General features: G+C 41.3%; 1 protein-coding gene across 3 annotated transcripts in view; it reads right to left on the bottom strand.

Moving 5' to 3' along the window:
• The window catches only part of C4H4orf50 (chromosome 4 C4orf50 homolog), an 86,974-nt gene that overhangs the window by 29,172 nt on the left and 30,984 nt on the right, over positions 1-26,818 (bottom strand). For 2 of the 3 annotated variants that reach the window (XM_064711759.1, XM_064711761.1), the window contains 2 exons: positions 25,055-25,283; positions 3,648-3,728 (listed from right to left, as the gene is read on the bottom strand). In XM_064711759.1, the coding sequence (XP_064567829.1) occupies positions 3,691-3,728; positions 25,055-25,283 (267 nt within the window). In that variant the 3' untranslated portion in view covers positions 3,648-3,690. Of the gene's footprint in view, positions 1-3,647; positions 3,729-25,054; positions 25,284-26,818 lie in introns of those variants that run through there. The other variant, XM_064711760.1, reaches the window with a different exon arrangement.

Below are 26,818 nucleotides of genomic sequence, written 5' to 3'. Positions count from 1 at the left end.
TCTGTGTGCTGGAATCCACCTCAGTGTGCCAGGAGAGTCCCTGAGCAGCCAGCCAGCTCAGAGACACTGATGAGCCCCCAGAGGAATTTCAGAAAAACAGACAGGAACATTTATGTGCAATACCAAGTACTCTTGGCTTGTTTCACACCTTTTTTCCACAGTTCAGTATTCGGTGTTTATTTGTTTACATTCCTTCTAAAAAATGAAGAAAGCATGAGAGCATTGGAGGTGTTCAGGGAGCAGCTTACCCATCTCTCGCAAATTATGCATGTCACTGGTTGCTCCAGATTAAACATTAATAGAATAAATAATGTCTTTCAGCAAAGACTTGGGTTACCTTAGCACTTGCTGAACTCATGGCAGACTTCCCCAGTTCCTCATCTGGGTACAACCATAGCAGAAAACAAAATCAGTTAAAAGGGGGATGTAAAAAGCACATGTTTATATAATTTAATATAGGATAGATTGCTACCTTTGGTAGTCATGAAGCTGTAGCTGGTTATTAAAGGTTGATCTATGTTTCATAGCACTTACTTTATTATGATTTGATTAGATGGACTCAAGGGCAAGTAGATCTTCTGTCAAACTTGGAGACAATCATAACAGTCCCTCTGACCCTAGCACAGCTGTGGTATTCACATGGCTGACTAGAAATGGTCCTATTAAAGCTTTCCAATATCTGGTTTCCAGCTTATCCTCTGATTCACATCCACCAATTACTGCAGAAAGGCTATGAAGTAAGTAATATATATGTAAACAAAGGCAGTAATATATATGTAAAAATTGAAAAAGCCAGGCTAGGTATATTAGGCCAAATCCTAAAGTCTTTATTCTTCTTCCCCTCCTCCCCACATACATATTTAGGTAACTGACTTGCTTAAGCATCTTTAAATAATTAAACATCTTTAACATTCAGGTAATTCTCAGGCTAATTCAAACAAAAGATACATTTCCAGGCTTTCACAGGAAGCTACTAGCTCGGTCTGCCTGTACCTGTGCTACAGAAAGCCAAAGGAATCTCTCCAACTTGACCCAGTGTTCACTGCATAAATGAAGTTGCACAAATTCATGCCAGCTCCCCCCTGCTTGGGACTGTGAAGATATATCCAAATTCTTTTTCAAGTTGGTGTGGACATCTTCAGTCCATACAGCTAATTTGGATAATTTGGATTTAATTTCAGCTTTGCATGGCAAAGTGCAACTTAATCATCAAGAAGCAGTGGATTTCAAAAGGACTGCTCAAAGAATCTACTCTTAGTTGGTGCTGAGCAAGGGCTTCAGCCATGAAACTGAAATTTAACTGACATTAACTGACAGTATAAACATTGACCAAAAAATTGGATACAAACATATAGCAACTGTGAGTAAAAAAATTCTTCAATTACTCTCTTAGTCTGTTGGAACAAAAACAATTTAAACAGCCTAAAGATCTGTTCCTAAATGCACATCTATACTGACATCTTATCCCAGAAATTATTGTATGAATACCACATATAATTATATAACAATAAAGAAAATAGGACTACTATTATAATTAATGACACAGGACCAAGGCCTTGATAAGAAGATGGAAAGAACATCCCTTTGAAAGTTCCTAAGTCCTTTCAGATAACACTGGCATAAATCCAAATGACAGGATGACTAGGAGTAGTGATGTTACACTCATGGGGACTGTGTTTAGAGTAATGGCAAGGGCAGCAAAGACACATATTTAAAATTAATTGCACAGGAAGATGTTGAAGAATTGCAAAGAGTACATAATTTTAAACTAGAGATAACAGTAGCCAAACACCCTGTGTACCCTTAATACTGCATCTATACCAAAATAGTATAAAGAGGAGAGAATGTATTAAATTTCTATATTGATATTAGAATGCATTTTCAGCAATAAATAAGAAAGTAATTTAAATTTTCATAACAAAAAGAGAGTCAAGTGATCCTTGGTCTGCCTGTATATGTGGTTAAAATGAGGACATATTGAGGCCCAAGTGAGCTGCAGCAACCACTGTCTCCTGTCCTGCCAGTTGGCAGGAGCTGTGAAAAATGGTTAACAGCATTGCAGGTCTCCAGAGGGAGTGGAATGTGGAAGGGGCATAATGGAGCAGGCAAAGGAAACCCTGAAAGAGAGGAAACTCTGATTTGTGGAAGGGGAAGATGGAACAGCAGGTAAGCGCCTGGAATCTCATGAGGAATCCAGTAACATTTCCTCCATGAACAGTGATCTAAGTATTCAGGTAAACAGTCTATCAAAATACAGACTGTGAACTCTCATTTTTGTAGAAAAGTATCTCTTTCAAGCCCACACAAGCTTTCAGTAGCTGGATCAATGCAAATTATTGTGTCTGTTAATGAATATAGGACTCCTGCATGTCCCAGGGAATCAGCATAGCACCATTCACAAACACTGCATCTATTCAGAATCACAGAATCATTTAGGTTGGAAAAGACCTTTAGGATCATGAAGTTCAACTCTTAACCCAGCACTGCCAAGTCCACCAGCAAACAAACCATGCTGCTAAGTGTCACATCCACACATTTTTAAAACACTTTCTTACTCCACCACTTCCCAGAGCAGCATGTCCTTGACAACTCTTTCCATGTAGAAATTTTTCCTAATATCCGATCTAAACCTCCTCTGGTGCAACTTTGAGGCCATTCCCCTCCTCTTGTCACTTGTTACCCAGGAGGAGAGGCCATCCCCTACCTGGCTACAACCTCCTTTCAGGCAGGTGTAGAGAGTGACAAGGTCCCCTCAAGTCGCCTTTCTCCAGACAGAAATTCTTCTGTATTTAGTTAATACATAAATTAATCTCCCATTAAAATTACATCTCAGATTTTCATACATTTATTTGTATTGGGTAAAAATGTGTCAACTCTTCCTTCTTGATGTAAAAGGATCCATTGCTTAGTGCACAGCCCTTGGATTTAGACCAGATTTTGATACCCTGTTTTGCTACAGACTGTGCATGGCTTTGGATTTAATCTCTCTGTGCCTCAGTAAAGGATAAAGCTGCTGTATTTCAAGGGCATGGTGAAGTGTGCTACATTAAGACTGTGAGGATCTTGAATGCTATCAAAGCAAGCCTTACACAGCTCAGAGAGGCAGGTAAATGGTTTGTACAAACTGGCTGACTCAGCAACATTGCACAACCCAAGTCCTGGCCAAGTCCAAGTGAGGCACCAGAACCAGTGAGAGCAAGAAACACAGACTTCTAAAATGAATAGGAAATATAAATACACATGGTATTTCAGCTAAAAATATAATAATTTCTTTAAGACCAATTTAAAATAGTTTATTTTAAAACTATTATGATATATATTTTTACTTAGTTTGCTGGCTTTATTTTTTTTTTTTTTGGTAAGGCAACAGAATAGATTATATGTCAGTGACCATTGTGCAAAAAATGACAGATGTGCCTTTGTCACCAGAAATGGTTCTATTGACTTTATTGAGTGTTTCAAGATCAATGTGCTTATTTGAAATTTAACACTCCTAAAAATTAGCATAGAGGGTTTTCTCTATGTAAAAAAAAAAAAGCATGAAATTTAAATAAAACTTATTTGCTGTTGAGATTGAACTTTAAATGTTCATTTTTGTTGAGCCTACCTTGCATTCTGCATTGTAAGTTACTGCAATATCCTAGTTCATCCTCATCTCTGAATTGAACATCAGGATGCCTCTCTCAGCTGTTAAATAATACAGACTGAATAAAGTGGTAAACCCATCTCTGGAGAGAAAACAAAAATCATACATCAAGAAGAGTATTTTCATTAGCTTTTTCAATCACTCAGTGTAAAAGTAGGCACTGGAGCTTTTGTTTCAGTGAGGAAAGTCAATTTAACAGCGTCCCCATTTCAGCACAATATTTCATCTGAGCTGGTGCTATTAAGTCAATTGTTACCCCCCTGGCCAATACAGCATTCCAGTTACAATGCAGTTTCAGAAAATGCTTTAAATGCTTTGGTTCAACAGGGACACAGCTTTCTAGTATCAACCACTCCTGATCAACACTGTGATTTTTCCCTATTAATTCTATATTTTGGAGATTAGGAAAACATTACTCATCTCAGTCACTGTCCTTAGCATTAGCTAGGCAGTCTGCATAAAATTTGCATTAAAATATGTGGTGGTACAATTACTTTAATAAAAGTGGACTAAACAGACAAAATAGTGAATTAAAAGAAGCGGGTGTAATAGAATAGGATGGAATTAAAAAGACAATATATGAAATAAATAGCTGCTAAATTCACAAGTCAGGAATGTGAGATACACAACACCTCAAGCAGAAAAAGCTGACTGTCTTCCTTAATATTCAACAGTAGAACAAGTGAAAATTTGGGGTAGAAATGTGACTTAATGACATTAAGAATTTGGCTTTAAAAGTCTTTAAAATCCTTCTATCAGGATGTGCAGCAACTGAAAAGGCAAGAGGAAGTCTGGAGGTGTTTGTTGTGCATACACAGCTGAAAAGGGTTGACAAGAAAAGACTCATTCTGTTTTTTCCTGTTTACTTTGCCCTGGACTGTAGTAACAGAAGACAATATGTGATACTGAGGATTTCCAGAGTGCAAAATATTTTGCAGCTGCACAGGACACAGAACATGAGAAATGTCAAGTACATCAAATGGAAGTAATTAAATGAATTAAAAGAAAAAAAAAAGTGTTTATTTTGTAACCTAGCACATCGCCCCACTACTTATCCCATGTTTTTATTACAAGGAACACAGGTTACAGTATTAGTTATACCTCCAAAATTTTCCTGTGGTCCAGAATTGGCCCAGTGAGTACTCTATCTTTAAAAAAAAAAGAAAAAGTAAACTCCATTTACAATAAGGACTGTAATCTTGGAGGAGAGAGGTTTTAGGACTTTTCAAAAATGTTTACCTTATATATGACATGAAATAGCTTTGGAAATTTGATTTCAAAAGATAAGAGAGAAATAAGATGTTTGCTAGATAGATTCTTGTGCAAACTTTATAGTGAAGATGGATTCTTGGGTAAGACTATACCTAAGTGGAGAAGGAAACCAGGAATGACAAGATCTGGATGCACTGACTGGTAACAAGTTTCTAACAAAGTGGTTCTTAACAGGTAACTAAGTGGTGGGACTCCTTTCCATGGAATACTGCTAAGAGAAAAAGTTTATATGGGTTCAAGAGAGCCTTGAGAACTTAAAATCCATCAAGGTTTGCTGAACAAACAGAAACCAATTCTGCTCCAGGAAATACTTGAGCAGAAAATGATGAAAGCCCTGGAGAGAACCAGTCTGCCCCCATCTCTTCCCCAAGGTATCTACTCTCAGCTGCTGGCTCATTTTTTATGGATCTTCCTTTTCTGACAATAAACATATTTCTATCCTATCCACAAACAAGTTTCCTTTCTCTAAGCATAAGAAATAACACAACAATCTGGCTGTTTGACTTCACTAGTTGTGCTCCACTGTATGCCTACGAAACCCATGAGCAGGTAACTTTGCAAGTAAGAATGAAGTCAGTTTTTAGGACATTATGCCCTACAGTAATTTGAATTCTGTACCTTATTTGTTCACAGGGTGTCCATGCCACAGTGCCAGCAGGTGTGGGGGTACCACACAGGCACAACTTGCACAAGCCCTGTCCTGCCACGACTCAGCAACAGCAAAACCACTTTTGACAGCAGCAGCCACTGTTGTCTCATAACTAAAAGGTCTGATAAAGGGCTAAAATAAATTTGAGTTATGCTCCCCACTTTAATAACTCATTAAGGACGGAGGTATTAGCGAGATCCAACTGTCACACATCAGCAGGACTGAAAAAGCCATGATCTGTCTGGATAAAATCTTAGAGTGCACAAAGAGAGCTCTAAGTGCTCTGGCAAAGGAAGGAAATTTCAGCTGGCTGTTAAACTTGTGTTAGCTAACCAGACACTACTTCTGTTTCATTTAAAGATTCTTTCAGAAGAAGAAAGGAAAGGAAATCCACAACTACAACTAAGTGACACAGAAGTAACCAACATCAGGTCTTTCTATGGGAAACCAGGAGTTGCATTTGTTACAGCTGATATTATGACAAGGTTCTCAGCTGCAAACATGTTGTCATAGGGTTTCCATAGGTGACCAAACAAAATGAATGGGAATTCCAGCCTAGACAACATCTGTTTCTTCATCCTGACCCACTCTCTCCCTCCCCCAAGAAGTCCTTCAGCACCTGGGCTCAGCCAGGCACACGTGCTTTCCCATCTGAGCCAACCCACCTGAGGATTTCCAATTCTGGCCGTTTGCTGTGGAGGGACAAATGCCTTCTGCATGGTGAGACTGAACTTCGTATGAAAAATATTTACATTGACTGTCTCAGCCATGAATTCTTAAAACTCTGGGGAACAGAAGGAGGCTCCACTTTTCCTCCTGTTCTCCCCATTTTGAAGAATATCCTAATGCATCACATGACATTTTCTTCTTCAAATGCATCTCTAAGAAATCTAATAAAATTTTGGTTTTCTCCCTTTTAATTATTACATGAGCAACATATAACAGGACTAGGATTCACCCTGAATCCTATCCAGAACTAGGATTCACGCTGAATATTATTTCACTTATTTTGTTGAAAATGCTTAATGCAAACACCAGTTTGAGAAAGACAAGCAATTACAGTATCTATAATTTTTTCTGATATAGGTCATTTAGCAGTATATAAAGCCTTTCACCTCTGAAAGAGGCTATTTATATTCTCACCAGAAATCATAATGTTTCTGTCTTTAACTATGCTTTCTGAAGAATTTAATGTGTAATTATGGAATTAGGTATTTATATGATTTATAGAATATAACCATCAGAGTTGAGAAACAAGGATTCACATGTACATTTTGTCCTTCCTAAGACACATTGCCTGTTTATCTCTCAGTGCTTCTGCCTCAACACAACTTCATCTCTTTTTCCACCAGCTTCCGCTTCTGTTCCTGGACAGACTCTTGTTCCCATTGTTTCGTCTCTTAAATCTTTTTCCTCGCCCTCCTCACCTCCTTTAAAATGAGTAGGAAAGAAACTTCTACCCAACCCAGCCTACTAACCTTAAATCCTTAATAATTTCACTGTGGTTTGTGGACTCCATGAATAATGAGGCTCTCTGTCACCACAAACCTGACCAACACTCTTTACCATCACCTCCTGGCACACAACAGTTATGAACACCCTTGAAGGAGACTGACAGCCAAGCCAACATGGAATCCTTTCCTTCCAGCTTAATCCTTTGTTTCCAGCCACAAGAAATTTCTAAACTTCTCAGCAGAGAGAAGATCTCTATCACCTCAGTGGGAAAACCTTGTTTTTGGGACACTGGTGGGTGAGGCCTGGCAGGATCCCCCTTCACACATCAGATGCAGACTGTGAAAGAGGCAGGAGCCTTCCCACCAGCTGCCTGGGACATGGCTCTGCTCACTGGTGCAGATTGCTAAAGGTCAGAACATGGAAAAAATCCGATTTTCTGGAAGTCAGGAACTGTATTTTGGATTGCATATCCCAAACATGAGTGTTATGGCCTGGACCCACTTCAAGTTCACCATACAAGCAGGCAGAGCTTGCTCTCTTTCACATCACCAACAAGCAGACAGGACAAGGGAAATTAAGGAAAAAAAAAAAGGCAAGCATTGGAATCCAAAAGCCATAACTCACTAATTAAATATGTGACTGACAAGGCACTGAAATCCTCTGAGGACCAGACCCTAACTCCTCACTGAACTTCAACTGAATCAGGGGAAGCCTCTGTTGAAATGGGAGTGTAATCATCCTCATACTTCTTAGATCACAAGTACCTGCAAGCTGGAAGTCTCAATTTACAGCTGTTTAATAAATATGAAAATTAGTTAATATTCCAGGTGCAAAATGCTAAGAAGCAATTGCTGCTAAAATCACAGCTCTGCTACTGAATCAGTGCATTTGGAAGCCATCTGTGCTCTTACAGATCTGATTACAGGTGGCAATTTTGCTGATAGTGGCATATGATTATCAGTGGCAGCAAAAAAAAGGCTGCTTTAACTCGGAACTGTTCTGTGGATGAATCTGCAATCAAGCTGTCTGGGCACAGCCACAGCAGACCAAAAAAGAGAGAATAAACAGTATCCATGGCCTGCTAGTAAGAAGAGGATGAAGGAAGGGCCTAAACCACCAGGCACTGATTCATACCCTTTTCCTAAGTTTTGCACCTTTCCTTGGCTCCAGGCACACACAATATCCCATTTCTGCAGTATTCCATCACATGAGTTTGGCAAAGGAAAAAAACCCTTCACATTGGCTTTTCATGAAGAAAAGGGGGTTTTCCTTTTAAACTACAAATGTTCCTTCATGCTTTTATGTGCAGGGATATTGGAAAGGGATTTCCACACTTTTCCAAAGGTTGAAAATGCTTAATGTGTCCAAAACAAAATATGATCCAGAGAACAGAGTCAATTTTCAAATAAAAATATTCCAAGGAAAAAGCACCAATGCCTATGTGCTTACAGCCCTTGGGTATCTCAGGACATTTTGGGAGGGAGGAATTCCTGCTGGAATTATTGTGCTCAGCCAGGGCAGCAGGCACAAACCTGTCTGCCTGCCCAGGGTGCTGAAGGGAAGCAGCTCTGAAGTTTTGCCTCTGATATATGAGTCTTATCGAATCTAGTAAAAAATTATACAGATGCACAAGATCCAGTAGTCCCAGGGCAGTGGCAAAACCGCAGCATTAACCACTGTCACCTCATTGTACTAAGAAAACTGTTTCTCTTTGCTTAGCCAAGATGACATTATGATTATAATGATCCTCTCAATGTTTAGGGTACTTCACTGTTCCAGAGGGAGAATCCTGAGGTGGAATTTGCTAAATTTATGACCAAGATTTCATTACTTGGATCCTACAATAGCCTGGAGTCACGTTTGCAGACTTCCTCCAGCATGGTCAGGCCCAGAGGAACAATGATAATTCCAGCCTCATTACAGCTAACTTGCTTTCTGCTCCAACTAGCAAGGTTTCTTTTGGCTTAGTAAATTAATTAGTACCTGTCTATACAGAATAATGGGAATCTTTCCCCTCTCTTACTGATTTCTGGGGAAAAATAAAAACAAAACCAAGAATATTTGACCCACATCCCAGCCCACCTAAGAATTAAGGCTTCTTAGAGGATCTAAAAAAAAGAAAGATGAACAACATGTTTGTAAATGTAATATTATATGTCCATATGGAAGGAAAAGCTAAATTGTCCTTTTCTGTGAAAGAAACTCAACAGATTGCCTAGAAATAGGCAGCTCCCATTCCCCTTATAAGGGAAGCAAATGCCATCCAGATGGAAATTATCAAATGGATCAAACAGCTACATTTTATTCCCAAATGATCTTTGTTCTACTTACCACTCATTACACCAGGAAAATTATTTTTCCTGCAGCCCAAATATAGTAAAAAGAGTATTATTTATCATATCCTTGTTCAAAATACTCTGTATTGAAGGTTTCCCTGATGAGATATTGATCTTGACACACAAGAAGGGTGAGAAGAAAAGTGTCCTTCCTAATGAGAACATTCCTTTAAGATCTGTGGAATCTTTTAATTCCCATTAAGCCCACACTGTCCTGGCAGCAGTTGGATCTGAAGCCACTTTCTGATGCCCAGGGTGATGAAATGCCCCTTCAGCAGCCCTGTCACTTGCCAGGTTTTAAAAAGGGGAATGCCACCAAGTCCCAGTGAAACCACACTGAGGTTCTTCTGCTACCTTCACTTATACTGTCCAAAGGGTAAATACTTCAACTGTAAATTTGCACTGAATAAAGCCTAAATTTAGAAATCACAAAGAATACTCATCTTTGACCCTAAGTGATTATGTAGGGCATGTATAATCAAATTCAATATTTTAGGGGGCATTTTCAAGGACATAAGAGGCATTTGTTACCACCTCAAAGAAAGGCAATGAAATCTGAACTCCTAATTTTTTATTATGACTTTGAAAAATATCTGTAGCATTTTATGCGCATGTCCTTCTATAAATTTATGATTATATATATGGATAATTACCCTATTCTCTTATATAAGCTCTAGTTATTTAATTATATTATGATATTTTAGCCAGAAAACCGACAGCAGCACAAGTACAGTTTTATATGGGGACATGAAATGTTTAACAGCTGTGGCTGACTGACAGGACTAGATCAAGAGCATCTAATCTAACTGGGCCATGTAACACTACCTTTTATTTCACATTAATCATTGAACACGAGTTCAACCGTGTCATAGATCGATCAAGTGGGCCTATAAATTAGGCAATAAATTAGAAGTTGATTTTTTAATGGTGTGGTCACTAACAGATAGCACTGGGTTCAGGTGCAGCAATCCAAAAACACAAAGGATCCCACAGCTCCATGAGTACTGGTAATCAAGGAGGAATTCAACTAGCAGTGTCAGATATTTTGTACAATTCTGTGACTTGGAAATTAGTCCCAAAACAGTCATTCTGAAGTGGGAAGAAGCCCCCAGTATTAAGCTTCCAGAGTATGCAGCTGAGACATGCATAACCATGTATTGCTACAACCTCTGTTCAACTGAGAGCTCAAAAGTAGTAATTCATAATAAGCTGTATATCATGACATGTCTAATAAAACTTACAGACAGGACAACCTCTTCTAAGGGGAAAGCTAGGCTGGAATAATAAAATAGGAATGTTTTTACATTTTAAAAGGGTCAGATTTATCCACAACAGAAGTTATTGCTCTAATAATACTGCTAAGGCAATTGCCTTACTCATAACCTATTTATCTATAAAATTTACAGGGCAGCCCAGTATTGCAGAAGACAGTAAGACAGTATGTTTATTTCAAAACAGACAAGGAGTGTTTGCTTTCATGCTAGAGTTTAGATTTTTTTCCCCCCCAAGGACCACTATTAAATCGAAGCAAAGCCTTTTTTTTCAAAATGGTTTATTAAAGTGAAAGATGTGTCTTGACAATAGCATTAGTCTTTCCCCAGCATCCAGTTTCCCAGTGCAGAGAGCAGCACTCACTCTTAGCTGACATGTCATCTTCCCTGGACCTGCAGGACTCTGAGCAATCACTTTTCGTTCAGGAGCCACAGAAACCACTCCCTCCTTCACTCTGCAAAGCTCCCAAGGAAGCATTTCAACAAGGAACAGCTTTAATATCACCTTACTTAGGACACAGAAATTAAGAAGAACAACACAAAAGAGGTCAGAAGCCCTCTGAAGGAAACACTTGTGCTTAGCTGATTTCCCAGGAGAATGGCAGTGCTGCAGCCACTAATCCACTGCAGAGAACTGCCCCCAGCTCAGGCTGAGTCCATGCTTGAATACATTGTTTTATAAGCTGCTGTGTCTGTTCTGCATTGTCCTCTTTTAAACTGCTCAAGAGGAAACATGCACAAGTGCAGAGGAGTGCACAGTTCACAGATAAAGAACAATGAATCTGGCTTATTACCATGCAAAAGCTCCTGAGCATCAGCACTACACCCGGCACATGCTCAATACCTCACTTGATGGATGCTGCTTCTGATCTCTTGGGACCTTGAGAGAATCTGTCAGGTCAACAAGGCTTCAGGTATACATGCTCATTTCATTTCCTGTTTAATCTATTCATAAATTGGTACCTAAACATTTTACAGGGAATCCAGAGTTTGGGACTATAAATTAAGACAAAACTATACAGCTAATCCAAGCCATAAGTACAGAGGAAAAGTCCTCAGGCAGAACATTAAAAAAAAAAACCCAAACAACAAAACCAAAACAGACAGAACAACACAAAAGAGAGGTTCCCAAGTATTAATGTCCCTTTTCTTTTCTGTGAAGACTACTCTGGTGTTCAGAGCAGCCACCTTGAACTCAGGAGGAAGACTGCAAGTCTTTGTCCTGCTAGGCACAACCAGGTCACCACCACAAGACCTTGGTCACTTCACTACTGAAGTACCTTGGGTGGGAATCACCTCCCCTTTTTCCTGCAGTGCAGATTTGACACATGAGGTAGTTCCATTCCACTCATCTTTACAGTCAGTGAGTTGAAAAGGCACCTGTAGATCATCTTGCCTATTTTAGACCTACATAAGGATTAGATGAATCCTGTCCTGTAGATCAAGAGATGATTTCTCTTCACGATGGCAGGGACACCAGGAGACTAACTCAGACTTATACATGTCCCAAAGAAATCCCACTCCTTGGAGCATGACTTCAGTTTAGCTCTTAAATACATGGTAGGTAACCAACTCCCTGCCAGGGAGACAGACAGCAGACAACCACTGCTTGAAGATCTGCAGTGTTGGCTGAGCTGTAAGCAATAAAGAGGTAAATTCTGTAGCCTAATAAAGAAATCTTGTCACCAGAGAAGACCAGGAAATGTTGAATCAATTGTCTGTCCACATAAAAAGTCAGTGCAGATGGCAGTCTCAGAGTCACCTCCAAAGGGACAACAGGAATTGCTGTTCTGGGAAAGATGCAGATATCAGATATAAAAGATTCACAGAATTACACAACATTTTGAGTTGGAAGGGACCCAGCAGGCTCATAGAAGTCCAAGTCCTGGCCCTGCACAGAACAGTTCCAAGAATCACACCACATGTCTGAGAGCACTGTCCAGGTACCTCTTGAGCTCTGTCAGGCTGGTGCTGTGACCCCTTCCCTGGGGAGCTGTTCCAGTGCCCAACCACTCTTGATAAAAAACCATCTTCTGACATGCAGTCCTAACCCTCCTCTGACACAACTTCAGGCCATTCCCTTGGCTCCTGTCACTGTCACCACAAAGAGATCAGTGCCTGCCGCTCCTCTTCCCCTGACAGAGAAGCTGTAACTGCAGTGAGGTCTCCCCTCAGTCTCCTCCAGGCTGAACAGACCAAGTGACCTCAGCTGCTCCTCATAAAGATTCCCCTCGAGGCCCTTCATCATCTTTTAGCCCTCCTTTGGACACTCTAATTGCTTTATATCTTTCTAATATTGTGATGCCCAAAACTGCACACAGGATGTCACCTGATCTTGCTTCCACTGCTCATACATCCTCCTTTGTTTGCTTTATCTCCAAAGGAAAATCCCTGCTCAGCCAAGACAGCCTTCTCCCTCATCTGATAGACTGGAGACATTTAGGAATTGCCTGCCCCTGTGCCCTTGGGAGGTGCTGCTTAAAAACTGACCAGCACAGATGGACTCTAGCATCTGAAAAAGCTTTTTCTCAGGGAACCTTACTCACTAGTTCCCTGAGCAGCCTGGAGTCTGCTCTCCTCATGTCCAGGACTGAAGTTTTGCTGCACTATTCCTCCCATTTAAAATAAGTGATTTTAAACTCAACCCCTTAATGGCTGCTGTGGCCAAGACAGCCACCAATCTGCACCTCACTCAGATCCTCTGTTAACAAACAGCAAATCAAGGAGAGCATCTTTCTTAGTTGCCTTTTTTATGATTTAGAGGAACCTCTTTGTTGCTCAAAGAACAATTTATCAGTGTCACTGGCCCAGCTAGGCAGCCTATAGCAGAGTCCTACAATGATATCCACATTATTTCTTAGCAGGTAGTGCTTTTTTCTGGCTCTCCTGAGCACCATCACACAAGGTACTTTCTGAATGAGCCTGATTCAGTCCATGTAACAGACCATGATTCCTGTCCACACCAGCTGCAGCTTTCTTTCTTAGGTTTCAAAACCCTGAAGAGGTCATGGCCTTCAACATGCTCTCCAACACTCACTCAGGGCCAGCCACCTGCTACCCACCACTAATTCTCCAGAATTACTGCACAGCTCCTTCTGTGGTCATCGGCTCTTGAGCAGGCTCATTGTGACAGAATTGGTTTCTGGTTGTGCTCACCAGGATATGTATGCTCATAGGATACAGACATTACACTTCTGCCTTGCAAAATGAGGAGGCATCAGATCATCTGGAGCTATATAGAGTTATTATTTATTTCTGGCAAGCTCTGGTGCTTTAAATGAGCCTGTCTGCTCATTCATAAACAGTCATTTGCAAAAGATCTACCATCCACAAAAGGTCTCTAATTAACTGTTAATTCAGGACCCACATCATATTGGTGATTATAACCAGCACGGGAAAGGCAAATAAAATTGTCAGGGTGGCAGGGATAAGCAGGGCCCAGTCCTTTGCTATCTACAGAGTACCTAAATTATGGAGTACACTTTCTCCTACAAATCAGCTCCTCTGAGAGACAAGAACTGCATTGTGTCCCCAAGCAAAGCTCTCTGTGCAAACAGTCACAAATTATCAATACCTTTCAGTTAGGCAACCTCACCATGAGATTTTAAAGCCCATTTACCAGAAGGGACTGTCTGTAGCCAGCTGGAAATGGAGATGTGACTGCTGAGAGACAGTCCCCAGCCCACAGAGGGAAAGCAGGGAGGCAGCACTCAGCAGATGATGGGGGCAAGGGACAGCCACATCCCCCGTTTTTAGCTGCAGCTTTTAGTATGGGTGAGAAAGAATCACTCTCAATTTTCAGACTTGCAGCCACATTATAAGAACCAGCAATGTGCTCCAGGTGCTTCCCCTTCAAGGAGTCTTTGCCAGTCAACCATTCACTGACAAGCCACAGCACTTCCAATTCCAAATTTCCCAACTGCAATTAATACAAGTCCAACCAAAACAAACTCCCAGCAATTCTTTACTGAAATGCCCTTTTGCTCCATGTTGTCACACCATAATCAAAAACCAGAGGCTAGGCAGAACAGGTAGCATCTTAATTTCTGAGTAATCACTGATTAAATACTCCCAGTAACCCATGAAAAAAAGAACTCTCCAGCCTTAGATATTTGACCTGGCTCACTAATGGCTTGAACACAGTGTCAGTGCCTGGGAACCAGGCTCACAGCTGCTCTGGCCCACCAGGCTGAAACTGAGCTGCTCCTGCACCCAGCTGAACCTGACCCACCATCTGTAACAGGATCTCTGGCTCTTTTTCCTTTCTTTTGCTTTTTTCTCTCTTTTTTTAAAGACCTGCTTCCTTCTCAAGTCATAGCTTTTTCTCTCAAGAACCTTGCAGACTTCGTTAAGATTTCCAAAGGCAGATAGTTTACATTACATGAAATATGACAGTGGCCACAGTCCAAGAGCCCTTTAACAAGAGTGCAATTTAGTCTGGCTCTCACCACAGGAGTTTGACACTTTCCCTTGGGGTGCCTCACTCCCACTCCAGGAAAGGCTCAATGGTTTATGCAGATAAAAGCAAAATTGTGCTAACAATATTTTATGCAACCACTGATTTTTCCTTCTCTTTCAGCAGGAAAAGAGACAACAGGGAACTGAACTGATGTAGGACAAAGTGTCCGCTGCTGGCCTGGTCCCAATGTCAGCTGCATTAAGGCTGTCATTTGGAGCACACAAGTGAGTGTCCTTCCCATGGAATCTAGTTTATTTGGGAAGAAGAAGACAGACTGATACATACCTGGATTTTTAATCTGCAGTGTAGTCAAGGTACAACAAGAAATGCCACTACGTAGTCTTAGTTCCCTCTTAATTTAAGGTTTAAATTCAGTCTTTAAAATAAGAATTAAAGAAATCAGTCTCTACCCTTTTCCTTACTTGTACACTTGTACTTGCAAATCCCAAGACAGAGGAAAAAACAAAGCACAAAAAATAATAATGATCTGCAGAAAATCACTTCTCCCTATTATTTTAAACCATATTTATTTATGCCAAACTGCATGCAATTATACACATACATATGTGTATATATATGCACATAAATATTTTATGCACATTTATATGTAAATTAACACATTGTTCTATGGTTCACCATTACCCTGACTGATAGGATGATCAGAGCCAGATAGACTGCTGACAGGCTCTATTCCTAGCTAAATGTAATAGGCCATTCTTTCTGAAATGTCTGGTTTTCTGTCCCAGCCTTTGTTGTTCTCATTCCCAAGAACAGGCATTGTGAGAAGGATGGACCCAAGTCAGTGCTACCAGGTGCCTGACCTGATGAGAATACTTTTGGGCAAAGAGATATGTGAGGTCTTTTTGTTTAGTCAGGCCTTAAGAGAAAGGTTTGCACTGTAGAAATCTTTCATGCATTATCTGGTTTTAATTAGGGGCTTTAATATCCATCAGCTTACAGGCTCAGTGAAAAGGCTGTTACTGAGAAGGTACCAGATAGTACTCTCACAAGTCAGAATTGCTACCGAAAAAAAAAAATATAAAGAGGGATTCTTAGGGATTTAATCATAGGCAACTTGGTTCTGTTCTCACTCCTACAAATACCAGTCCTGAGGATGAAGCTGAGTGAGCACAGACTGAACATAAGACCTGATTCCCAAATTTCCCATGGGAATGAAAGCTTCCCATAGCACAAGGCAAGCAATACATGGGGAGCGGCAGGCTTCATGAGCAGCCCTTCTGCATTTTCTACAAAAATTTAATATACAGAACAACCTAGGATCCTGGCATCTTTTACCTGAAAGAAATTGAGTTTTGTCATCTTCCCCACTTCCCAGCCTTCTCCAGCATATCGGCTCTCACAGAGGAATGGAGAACATGTTCCTTCCAGTGATTCTGATCAAACCATTTCTGTTGTACACATTTGTAAGATGCAATGGGCAACTTTACCTTTTTAACTTGCAGGATGAATTCTTTCTAGTTAAGTGAGACTCCATGCACAGCTGAGTGCAGACAAAATACAGGGCAACTTACCATTTAAAAAAAAATACTATGAATGCTATTTTCCTGAAATATCAGAGAAGTAGTCTAACACAGGAATTGCACTGACTAAAGAGAACTCTTTAAAATATGCATGACCTGTCATTCTAGGTGTTCTTTGCATTTGAACATAAAAAACTGGCATTACATTCACTGTTTATGACTTCACCTACCATTGAAGAGCAAAACAGGTACAGCACAACTGCAGGAGGATTATTAGTTTTCTTTAATTTCAGGAAAACACTCATTCAGGGTTGGAAGAAAGTGATGGATTTTTTTCACCTCTTACAGGAGAAAGGCTATTCTTTCCAGTGGTTTTTGATCCTCACATTCTAATTCCTCCTCTATGAGGGTACAGACTACTCCACAGTCCATTTTTAGTCTCGGGACACAATGAGTTTCCTTTTTATGTTTATCTATCACACAGCCTTTAGAAAGCACTATGCACTATTTCAGGTTTCTGCTTCCATGGAATTCTGTTTCTAAGTAATACTTGTGTTTAAACTAGAGACAAAAGATATAACTTTGCTGCTCAAAAGAGATATTTTGATTCAGTATTAGGTAGCTCAAATCTAGAAAAAAGAACTGGGCAAATATTGCCTGTGTATATCAATAAGCACTCGTTTGATATTAACTATTGATCCCAGAAAACAGTTTCCTGTGCTGTTTCAAACAATATCTTTGGGAAAGGAAGAGTCTGAATGGGGAGCAGGCTCAGTGAGCACCAGTCAATAAGCAGCATTCTGTCATCCAGCTTTCTTCCAAGTATCCTCCTCATCCAGCCCAGTGCAGATAATGCCATTCCACTCATGCAGGTCCATGGATGGCAAACAGCAGAGCACAGGTGGCTCAACACAGGCCAATTCAGATTTGCTCTGCAATCACATGGCTACTGATCCCCCTCAATATAGAAAAAACCCAGCAAATAGTTCACAGAATAAGGGCCAAAGTTAATTATCCTGTATAACTCACTGAGCAAGCTGAGACTCCCACAGGACCTCAGCTCAGCAGAACACCAATAAAGGAACCATCTGGTCTGACACTGCACATTTTGGGTCAGGCTCCTATAAATGACCATGTTTAAATAATTCGAAGTTTCTTGTTTGATGGTGCAATGTACCCTCTCATCTTCTTGCAAATCAACTAGTGCATAATTATTTGGTATGATCTTACCATCACTTCTCATTTGTCCATTCAGTAGTGGGAAAAACTGAGTAAGACAGAGGTTTAAAAGAGGAAACCTTTAGCTGACTCACTTTTTCCAGTGCTGCTGCATGCAGCTCTCCAAACTGATTGCTGCTAATTTATTGCCATTCCTGCAATGTAGTGTCCAAACTTCTGCATTTTTAATTAAGTGAAATGAAAAGCAGCTGAAACAGCTGGCCAAATGGTAACTGTGGTATCTGCACATCTTTAAACAATGCTTTGTAGTAGGAAGAATGGATGTCTTAAAAAATTAAAACCACAAGGGGCTACAGGATTTTAACTGAAATCTGTGACTTGTGAAGCAAAGCAGCGAAGTGCCAGCACAGAATCCATTTGCTGGATGAATTGCTTGAGTCCATTTTGAATTATTGTGCTTCAATGCAGGTAATATCCTTGCAAATGTCTGTTCTTCCATTGACATCTCTGTGTCTGCAGCCCTTGTTCAGGAAATTATTAGTTCCAGCAGGAGGAAGAATGGGGCCAAATAACCTAATTAGCTTAAAGTGAAGCCTGAACACTTAAAATAAACCACACTTATCTGTGATAGAAAGAGACTGGACTGACAAAGGCTTAATTTCATGGAAAGTCACCATAGCCCCAAACAAAGTAGATTGCTTCACTAGGGTAACAAAGACTTATTATCATAGTATCACAGAGTATTATTATTAATATCCTTATTATTAGCACCCTTCACACATTATGATCTGACCTCAGACTGAACTGGCAGGCCCTGTATTTCACTGTCAGCAAGATAAAGCTCCAAGAAGTTCTCACAGTGGCTAATTCTTAAAGCATCCTTTTATCAATGTAACAGTTACCATGTCAAATATTTACAAGAGGTTTTGCATATCAAAATATCTTAATACTTGACAAGGCAGCTGATGGCTGGATAGCAGGTATATCTGTCTTCAGAAGTTCTAGCCAGGCATCAGGAAGAAGTGAAAGACACACAAAAGCAAAGCCCACATTTTGGAATCTCACTGGAACCTCCTGCTTAGGCAGCACTCAACAGCATCACTTGCAGGGACTATTTCCATGTTCCTTGGCATCTGGGGTGTGCTTTCTAAAGCTGTGTTGAATGGAGAGCAATTCAGTTCCTGCTGTAATGCTACCTTGCTGAGCAACTGAAGACAGCTTTCTGCAATAAAGTGTGAGTGGTTGCATTAATATTTCATCAAAACCAGGCATTTTATTTCTGGCTCCCAAAAAACAAGTAGCAACATACCATGAACCAGCTGGGGTAATCAATGGAGGCAGAGGAAAAGCACAGCAACTGTGACATGCATTACTGTGTATGAATGCCCTTTTCTAATAAAAGTGATGAAAAATACAGAATAATGAAAAATATGTAGGAATAATGGATGTTTTCCAAACGTGTTAACTCTGGAGATCGCAATATAAATCAGTATTTTGCAGAATTTACAACCATGCTCAGTTAAAGTTCCCAGAGCCAGTCAGCATCAGTGCACTCCTGCACCTGCACAGACACACTGCTCCCTCCTCATTTTCACAGCCAGGATGCACCCAAGGCTCCTGCAGCCCAGACCACAGCTATTCTGAGCCAGACTGTGAGGAAGTGCTGGCCTGGCACTCCACGCCCTTCTCCCTGTGGCAGGGGTCTGGCAGCACAGGGTGCAGCCTGCTTTGTCCATCCTCTAGACTCAGATATTTCTGTGCCCACAATGCCCATGCAGTCCCCTAAAGAAAGTGGCTGTGGACACAACCAGTAAAGCTACTCAAGCTAAGCTAAAAGTTTTTACTTAAAAGCAGCAATTGAAGGATGCTATTTTACAGATACTAGCTCCTACAGCAGTACACTGAATGTCCTGCTCTAGTTGGGCCTATAAAAAGAAAAAGGAAATATTTTTTAAAAATATCCCAGTAGTAAAGAAACACAGCAAATCTACCCCCTAATTTTTGTAAAATTAATTTCTAGGAAGTCTATGACACTACCTTTCCTGAAATTCCAAAGGAAACAGTAACACAAGGGAGATATTCTTTTAGAACTTGCCACTGCACACTGAAGAAATAGGTTATACATAAAAGCAAAAGTGATTTAATAGATTTGTTTCACAGTCTCAGTTAAAAGAAAATCAAATCACCAACAAAAGGTGAAAAGAAAATGGGGAGGTGGCCTGGTTAATGAAAAATTCCTGTATTTCAGTGATCTCAAATGTTCTATGAAATTTTGATCATAAAAACTATCACAGCTCTTTTCCATATATTTTTCAGTCATCTCAAACTACTTGCTAGGCCGTGCTAACTAGTCAAATATCTGTGATTAAAAAAAAAAAATTGCACTTTTGTATCAATGGGGAAAATCCCATTGCTAGGATGTTTACCTTGTTTTATTTCTGCAGGTTTTATTCTTTCCCATGCTGCTGATTTCTCCCCATAGGATATTGACCTTTATTACTTGCTGACAACATGTCTGGCAAATAGCTTTCTGCTGTGGTAGCTGAGGTTGAGCCATCTGTTTTTTCTCCAGAGAGCCATGCCTTATTCATAATGGCATTTTTGTGTTTCACTCCCTGGGCAATTGCACCTGCAGGCTGGTTTCCCATTATGTGAGCCCAGAATTTATCATCAGGTTCTGATCCCGCCCCTCCGCAGCCCAGAGCACAGCACAGTCCAGGGGCACCACAGCATCCTTCATCCCTGGCAGCAGAGCCCAGGGGGCTGCCCCAGGGATCAGGGCAGGCTGGGACCAGCCCACGGGTCTGAGCTGGAGGGGACAGCTGGAGGTATCTGAGGAGGGAAGGAAAACAGGAACCTTGGATGTCCCAGTGTGCAGAGCATTCATGTTTTTATGGAAACAGGATGCTCTATGCACTGAGGCTGATTTAAGCTGTGGCCTCCTAGATAATTGTACAAGAGGCCCTTATCCTCTTTCATTGGGATTTAATTAAAGCTCCTATGATTTATATAAAAAAATAACCTCTGAGCTCACGAAGATCAATCAAAGAGCTACTCGCATTTTGATGTTCATAACAGTTTTCTTTCATGGCCATATTTTCATTGGTCTTTTTTCTGTGTGAGTGGGAGAGAGAAAAGGACCAAGAAACTTGATTTGAACTGTTACATATATCCCCTGTTATATCAGGATAACATATTATCAGAATTCTGAGTCACCATTTCATTGCATAATAAATTACTTAACTAAAAGAAAATCTCAGTATCTTCCATGTTCTTTTCATTAATGCCAAAAGCAAAAGCTATGCTTTTAATTGTTTCATGGCATTTATTTTATTCCAAGATTGTCGGATCTCAAGATCTCAGTCCTGAGATGCTGAGCCACCGAGACCCTGGGGGGGCTCGGGAGTCCTGGAATGTTGCCAGAAGTGTCTGGTAGCTGGACTTTAACCCTACATAGGAGACGACAAGGATGAGGGCTTCACAGGGTGAATGGTGAAGGGATTAGTTAATTAGAGAGTGAGAAACAGGGTTTAGGATTTATGTACAGGGGGATTTAGAGGAGTAAGATGGAGGAATTGGGGTGTGTCCTGCCCTCCTTCTTCTTCCTCTTCTCCTCCATCTTCTTTGGCCACGGTGGCACCTTTCTATTGGTTATTACTAAGAGTACACCGAGTTATAACAATAGATGGTATTGGGGAAAAATGATAAATATTGTATACGTAGCAAGGGGTATAAAGATACGTGGCTGCCCGGGAGGGCAGAGACAGTGTGCCCATGGCTGACTGCTGAGCAGATCTTTGTTCGGCTGAAAGAACATCTTTTAGATAAACAATTAATAAACATAAAGCCAGAAAGAAGAACTGAAGCCTCTTCTCGTCCTTCGATACGCGGGCTGCCCCAAGGCCACCTCGGGCCTTTCCAGGCCCCTCAAACAGCCGAGATAAACCGGACACTTGGACTTGAATCACCAAAACCTTTCGGGGGGAGATAAACCGGACATTTGGCGTCCCTGGACGGACCAGAATCACCACAACCTTTCGGGGGGAGATAAACCGAACATTTGGCTTCCACTGGGTGAGCTCGAACCACCACAAAACCTTTCGGGGGGGGCACCACCACCACCTTCAAAGCCCTGAAGACCAGAGAGAAGAAGAAAAAAAAAAAGCCAACAGAGACTGCAAAAAAACAGCAGTCACTGAGAATTCCACCTCTCAGTTTCTGCCGAAGATAATTCGTAGCAGAACAGCCCGGACTGGAACCAGAAGGCGCCCTGGGACCACCTCTCATGATCTGCTGGACAGATCGAGACGTCCAGACTGCTCTGAACGACAGATTTGGTAAGAAAGCCTGAAAAATAAGAACATGAGGGGCACACTTTCCCAGGAACAACGGGAAATTTTGTCCGCCTTATAAGGTGTGACAGAAACAAAAAAAAAAAAAAAATTAGCTCTGGCCTTAAAAGGCCAGGAAGGAAGACCCCGAGACGCAGCAGACGTCCGGGGGGGGGGGGCCCTCAAAAGAGGGGGGAGCAAGACTCCGGAAAAAATTAGCTCTGGCCTTAAAAGGCCAGGAAGAAATAACCCAACAGACGCAGCAGACGTCCGGGGGGGAGGCCTCTCTGAAAGAGAGGGGGGAGCAAGGCTCCAGGAAAAAATTATTAGCTCTGGCCTTAAAAGGCCGAGAGGAAAATGCTCTTGGAGAAAAAGAGCGAGAAATATTATTAAAACACCCGGTCCCAAAACCCAGAAACCCCAGAAAACTCCCAAAAAGCGTCCAAAAAGTCCAGAGAGCATGGAGGACTCAGGAGCAGAGGGAGAACAGGGGGGGGAGAGGGGACCGGGGGGCGCGCTTTCTCGCAATGCCGCGGCAACGGAGCAGGGAAGCCAGGCTGCAGCGGAGCAGGCGGGGAGCGCGGGTGAAGAAAAAACAGAGGATACGTGTTTTCGCGCGGCTTTGCTTGACTCAGGGCCAGGGTGCAGCGGCCCCGGGGGCCGGCAAGGTAGCAGAAACGCGCGCGACGGGCAAAACTCGCAAGAACCCGGGGGGAGAAGTCACATGCCAGCGCAGCAGGGGCGTCCGACATGGGCAGCGGCATGGGGGAAATTGCGCAATCCCAGAAAGGCTGCCGTGAGACGCAGGGGGCGCGCAGTTGTGACGCAAAAAAACCCGGAGCGAGACGCGGCCGGCGCGGGTGCCGGCGGGGGCGGGCCGCACACACTGACGAAAGGCCACACACACACAGCGTCGGAGGAGGAGGAGACAGAGTCGGGGCAGACCGAAGGAGGAAAATTCAGAGGCGGAACAAAAAGGGAGAGGGAAAAATTACCTCGGGAGAGACAGAGAGCAGCTCGGAAAGCACGCATGCGCCGAGCGCGGGCGGGGGCGGGCCAGACCCCCGGTGACGTCTCAGGCGAGGAGGGGCCCTCTCCAGACTTGGTGCCTTTGGTAAAAAACCCTCGGAGTCCTAAGCCTCTCCCCTCCTGGGGAAGCGTGTGTTTTCTAACACTATTGTCAGTTGAATCAAAACTAGGTAACCCCTGAGTGCATGACATGCCGGATTGGTTCAGCAGAGCTACAGCATCATTTCGTAACGAGTCTGCAACTATGCAGCGATTTTCCTCAACAAGATATAAGAAGAAACGAATACTCAGACAAAAGTCGGGACTCAGACTGCAAAGGACAACTCAGAAGAGAAACAAGAGGAACGAAAGACTCTGGGGGGGTTTTTCTCTTTGGGGTCTTGAATATTTCTGTATAAGAACGAAAGACTGGGAGGTTTTCTCCTTGGGGTCTTGAATTGCAATAGGCAATGGGGTAAATTTACCTATTTTAGGGAAAAGTGACAAAGGATCATAAATTGATCAGCTGGTAGATTTCTTTGACATTTCTCCCATTTGGAGAGGAATTTTAAGGGCAGATTTCTTTGACATTTCTCCCATTTGGAGAAGAATTTTAAGGGTAGGATTTTATGTTTTAATAGTTTAGGATTTTATATTGTAATAATTTTCCTAGTCCTCATCCATGTCGTCCCAGATGCCATGAATCGGATTGTAAAAGAGGTTTTCTTGGGGCAAACAGAAGGGGGAGATGTCGGATCTCAAGATCTCAGTCCTGAGATGCTGAGCCACCGAGACCCTGGGGGGGCTCGGGAGTCCTGGAATGTTGCCAGAAGTGTCTGGTAGCTGGACTTTAACCCTACATAGGAGACGACAAGGATGAGGGCTTCACAGGGTGAATGGTGAAGGGATTAGTTAATTAGAGAGTGAGAAACAGGGTTTAGGATTTATGTACAGGGGGGTTTAGAGGAGTAAGATGGAGGAATTGGGGTGTGTCCTGCCCTCCTTCTTCTTCCTCTTCTCCTCCATCTTCTTTGGCCACGGTGGCACCTTTCTATTGGTTATTACTAAGAGTACACCGAGTTATAACAATAGATGGTATTGGGGAAAAATGATAAATATTGTATACGTAGCAAGGGGTATAAAGATACGTGGCTGCCCGGGAGGGCAGAGACAGTGTGCCCATGGCTGACTGCTGAGCAGATCTTTGTTCGGCTGAAAGAACATCTTTTAGATAAACAATTAATAAACATAAAACCAGAAAGAAGAACTGAAGCCTCTTCTCGTCCTTCGATACGCGGGCTGCCCCAAGGCCACCTCGGGCCTTTCCAGGCCCCTCAAACAGCCGAGATAAACCGGACACAAGATCATAAAGGAAATTCACTGGAATAATATTTTTAACTACTCTACCAAACTGGCTGCAGTAATTGCATATTTGACTTTTGTTCCCATACAAGCATGGAGAGGTTATGTTGTCTCGGAGAGGCTGAAATCTCTTGCGTGTTTAGTTTAGCAGCAGACTGTCACAAATGCAATTGCAATTGATCAGCTCTGTTCTTAACAGGATTCCTGCAGTTAATGGAAATTACTATAAAGAGCTTCAGGGCATAGGAATAATTGGATCACTAAAAAAAAAAAAAAAAAAAAAGAATTGGAGGGGAAAAAAGGTAGGACAAGATCAACATAACAACTTTTATTTTTAAAACATCCAACAATTTGCAAAGATTATCATAACATAGACTAAGATACACCATGATGAAATCAAAATATTTTAATTATTTTTGTAAGCCCCATGCCCCTCTTAAACAATGGGAAAGAAATCCATAATGAAAAACATGAAACAGTTTGTCAGCTTGTCTAAACTAACAATCAACTGTTCGTCTCTGGAAGGAATCATTCAAACATCTGTATCTTCTGCCAAGAATAATAGATTTCACTGAACTAAAACCAGTGAGAAAACTTTTACTGACCTGGCAGTTTTTGGGGTGGTTTTCTCTCAGCTCTCAATGCAAGGCTGTGATCCTCTCTGGGCTTGCTACTGTGACAGAAGAACCAGCACACAGGTTTGGGGTGAGGGGAGAGCTGTGGGGGCTGAGAGTCACCAGGTGCTGACCCAATCCTCCTGTTCCCTCTGGCACCTGCCACAGGACCCTCTGGCTGCCCCTTAGCCTGTGAAACATCTGTGGAGGAAGGCAGCATCTGCAAGAGAAAATAGCATTTTAACAAATTCAAGATTGATTAAGTTTTCCAATGCTGCTCGTTTTGGATTAGTGGAAGCCATTTGGATGAGTTCAGTAAAAGAAGTATTCACAGAAATTACCTGTAAATAAACTACATTTAGCAAAATAAGGGAAAAGATAACATACTAATTATTTCAGATGTTGAGCATTCCTGCACCTCTCAAATAAAGAATCCTATGTTACAAGTCATCCTCAAAACAAAACAAAAAAGATCTCTAAGCTTTAACTACAGCTGAAAATTTGCCTTGGGCCATTAAGAAAACATAGATTAAAACTAGAAAAAAATTTCTAATTTTACAAATTATCTCAGTTCTCCTGAAGGATTTAAAAATTTCTAACAGGATTCTTTTACAAACATATTTTTTCACTCCACACTGCACAACTAATTCAGGTTTGTCTACCTATGAATGTTCAAAAAAGTAAAGCTGAACAGTCTCCAGAAGTTGACTGCATGAACTCTTATCCAGACCCTCCTATTCAAAACAAACAAACAAACAAACAAAAAAATTAATTCAGTTGATTATTTCACATCCAAATCAACTTTAACACCAGAGCAAACTATCCTTTTAGAATATCGTCACTGAGCTGCAGACAAATTTAAGAGAGAAATGGCAGTTTAATTATGCACATTTTCATAACAGTTGCAAGTAGATCTCCCTGAATACTGACTACTACAAGGCAGTACATTTTATCATTCAAAGCCAAATTTTTTATACCTGCCATTATCACTGTTGCATTGTTTCTTGAGATTGCAAGCTTTGTCATTTCAGCCTTTCAGTTTTTGAAGATTTATTTCTTTCTTTCTAAAATTATTTTACCTCATTATGCATTAACATCTCATTGCCATTAGGCCTCTTGAAAAAGCTCCAGAAATGCAATACATATATATGCCAGGTCAGGAAGAATTACTTAAAAGAAAAACCATTTTTACTTAAAATAATATACAATTTTTACTTAAAATAATATATTGGTTTTGCTTTGTGCATCTTTACTGAGTCTTAGCTACATCACTTGTGTCCATTAAAAGACCAAAAAATCAAAGGACTCTGAAATGCAATAGCAGTGTAAGACTGCTCTGAAATGACCCAACAGAAAGATGAGCATTTATTGACAAGTTTCTGCATCTAAATATAGTTCTATTATGACATAAATAAGAACACATGGTGTTTTTGTTGTTGCCATTTCACCTCCTGTTCTTGGCTCCCCACCATGAGCAGAGGGAACCAGTTCTGATGAATTGTGGCCATTGGTCCCCTTGAAATGCCCAACACAAGCACGTGTGGCCAGCTGAGACACTGCCCAGCAGCAGCTCCCTCCTGGATCCTTATTATTTCAGGATAACTTGATTTCAGGCTGAACAACAGGCCAGGGAACAAGGCAGGCACATCAGGAATGGAAGGAACACCCACATTGGTCAGTTTGGGGCACAGAATTTAGATTTCTGCTCTTCCCTAAAATGTTTGTTTTCTCTATGTTGATTACAGAGGGGGCCTG

The sequence above is a fragment of the Zonotrichia leucophrys genome, chromosome 4, assembly GCF_028769735.1.
Source record: "Zonotrichia leucophrys gambelii isolate GWCS_2022_RI chromosome 4, RI_Zleu_2.0, whole genome shotgun sequence".
Lineage (NCBI taxonomy): Eukaryota > Metazoa > Chordata > Aves > Passeriformes > Passerellidae > Zonotrichia > Zonotrichia leucophrys.
This window is presented reverse-complemented; position numbering and strand designations above follow the sequence as displayed.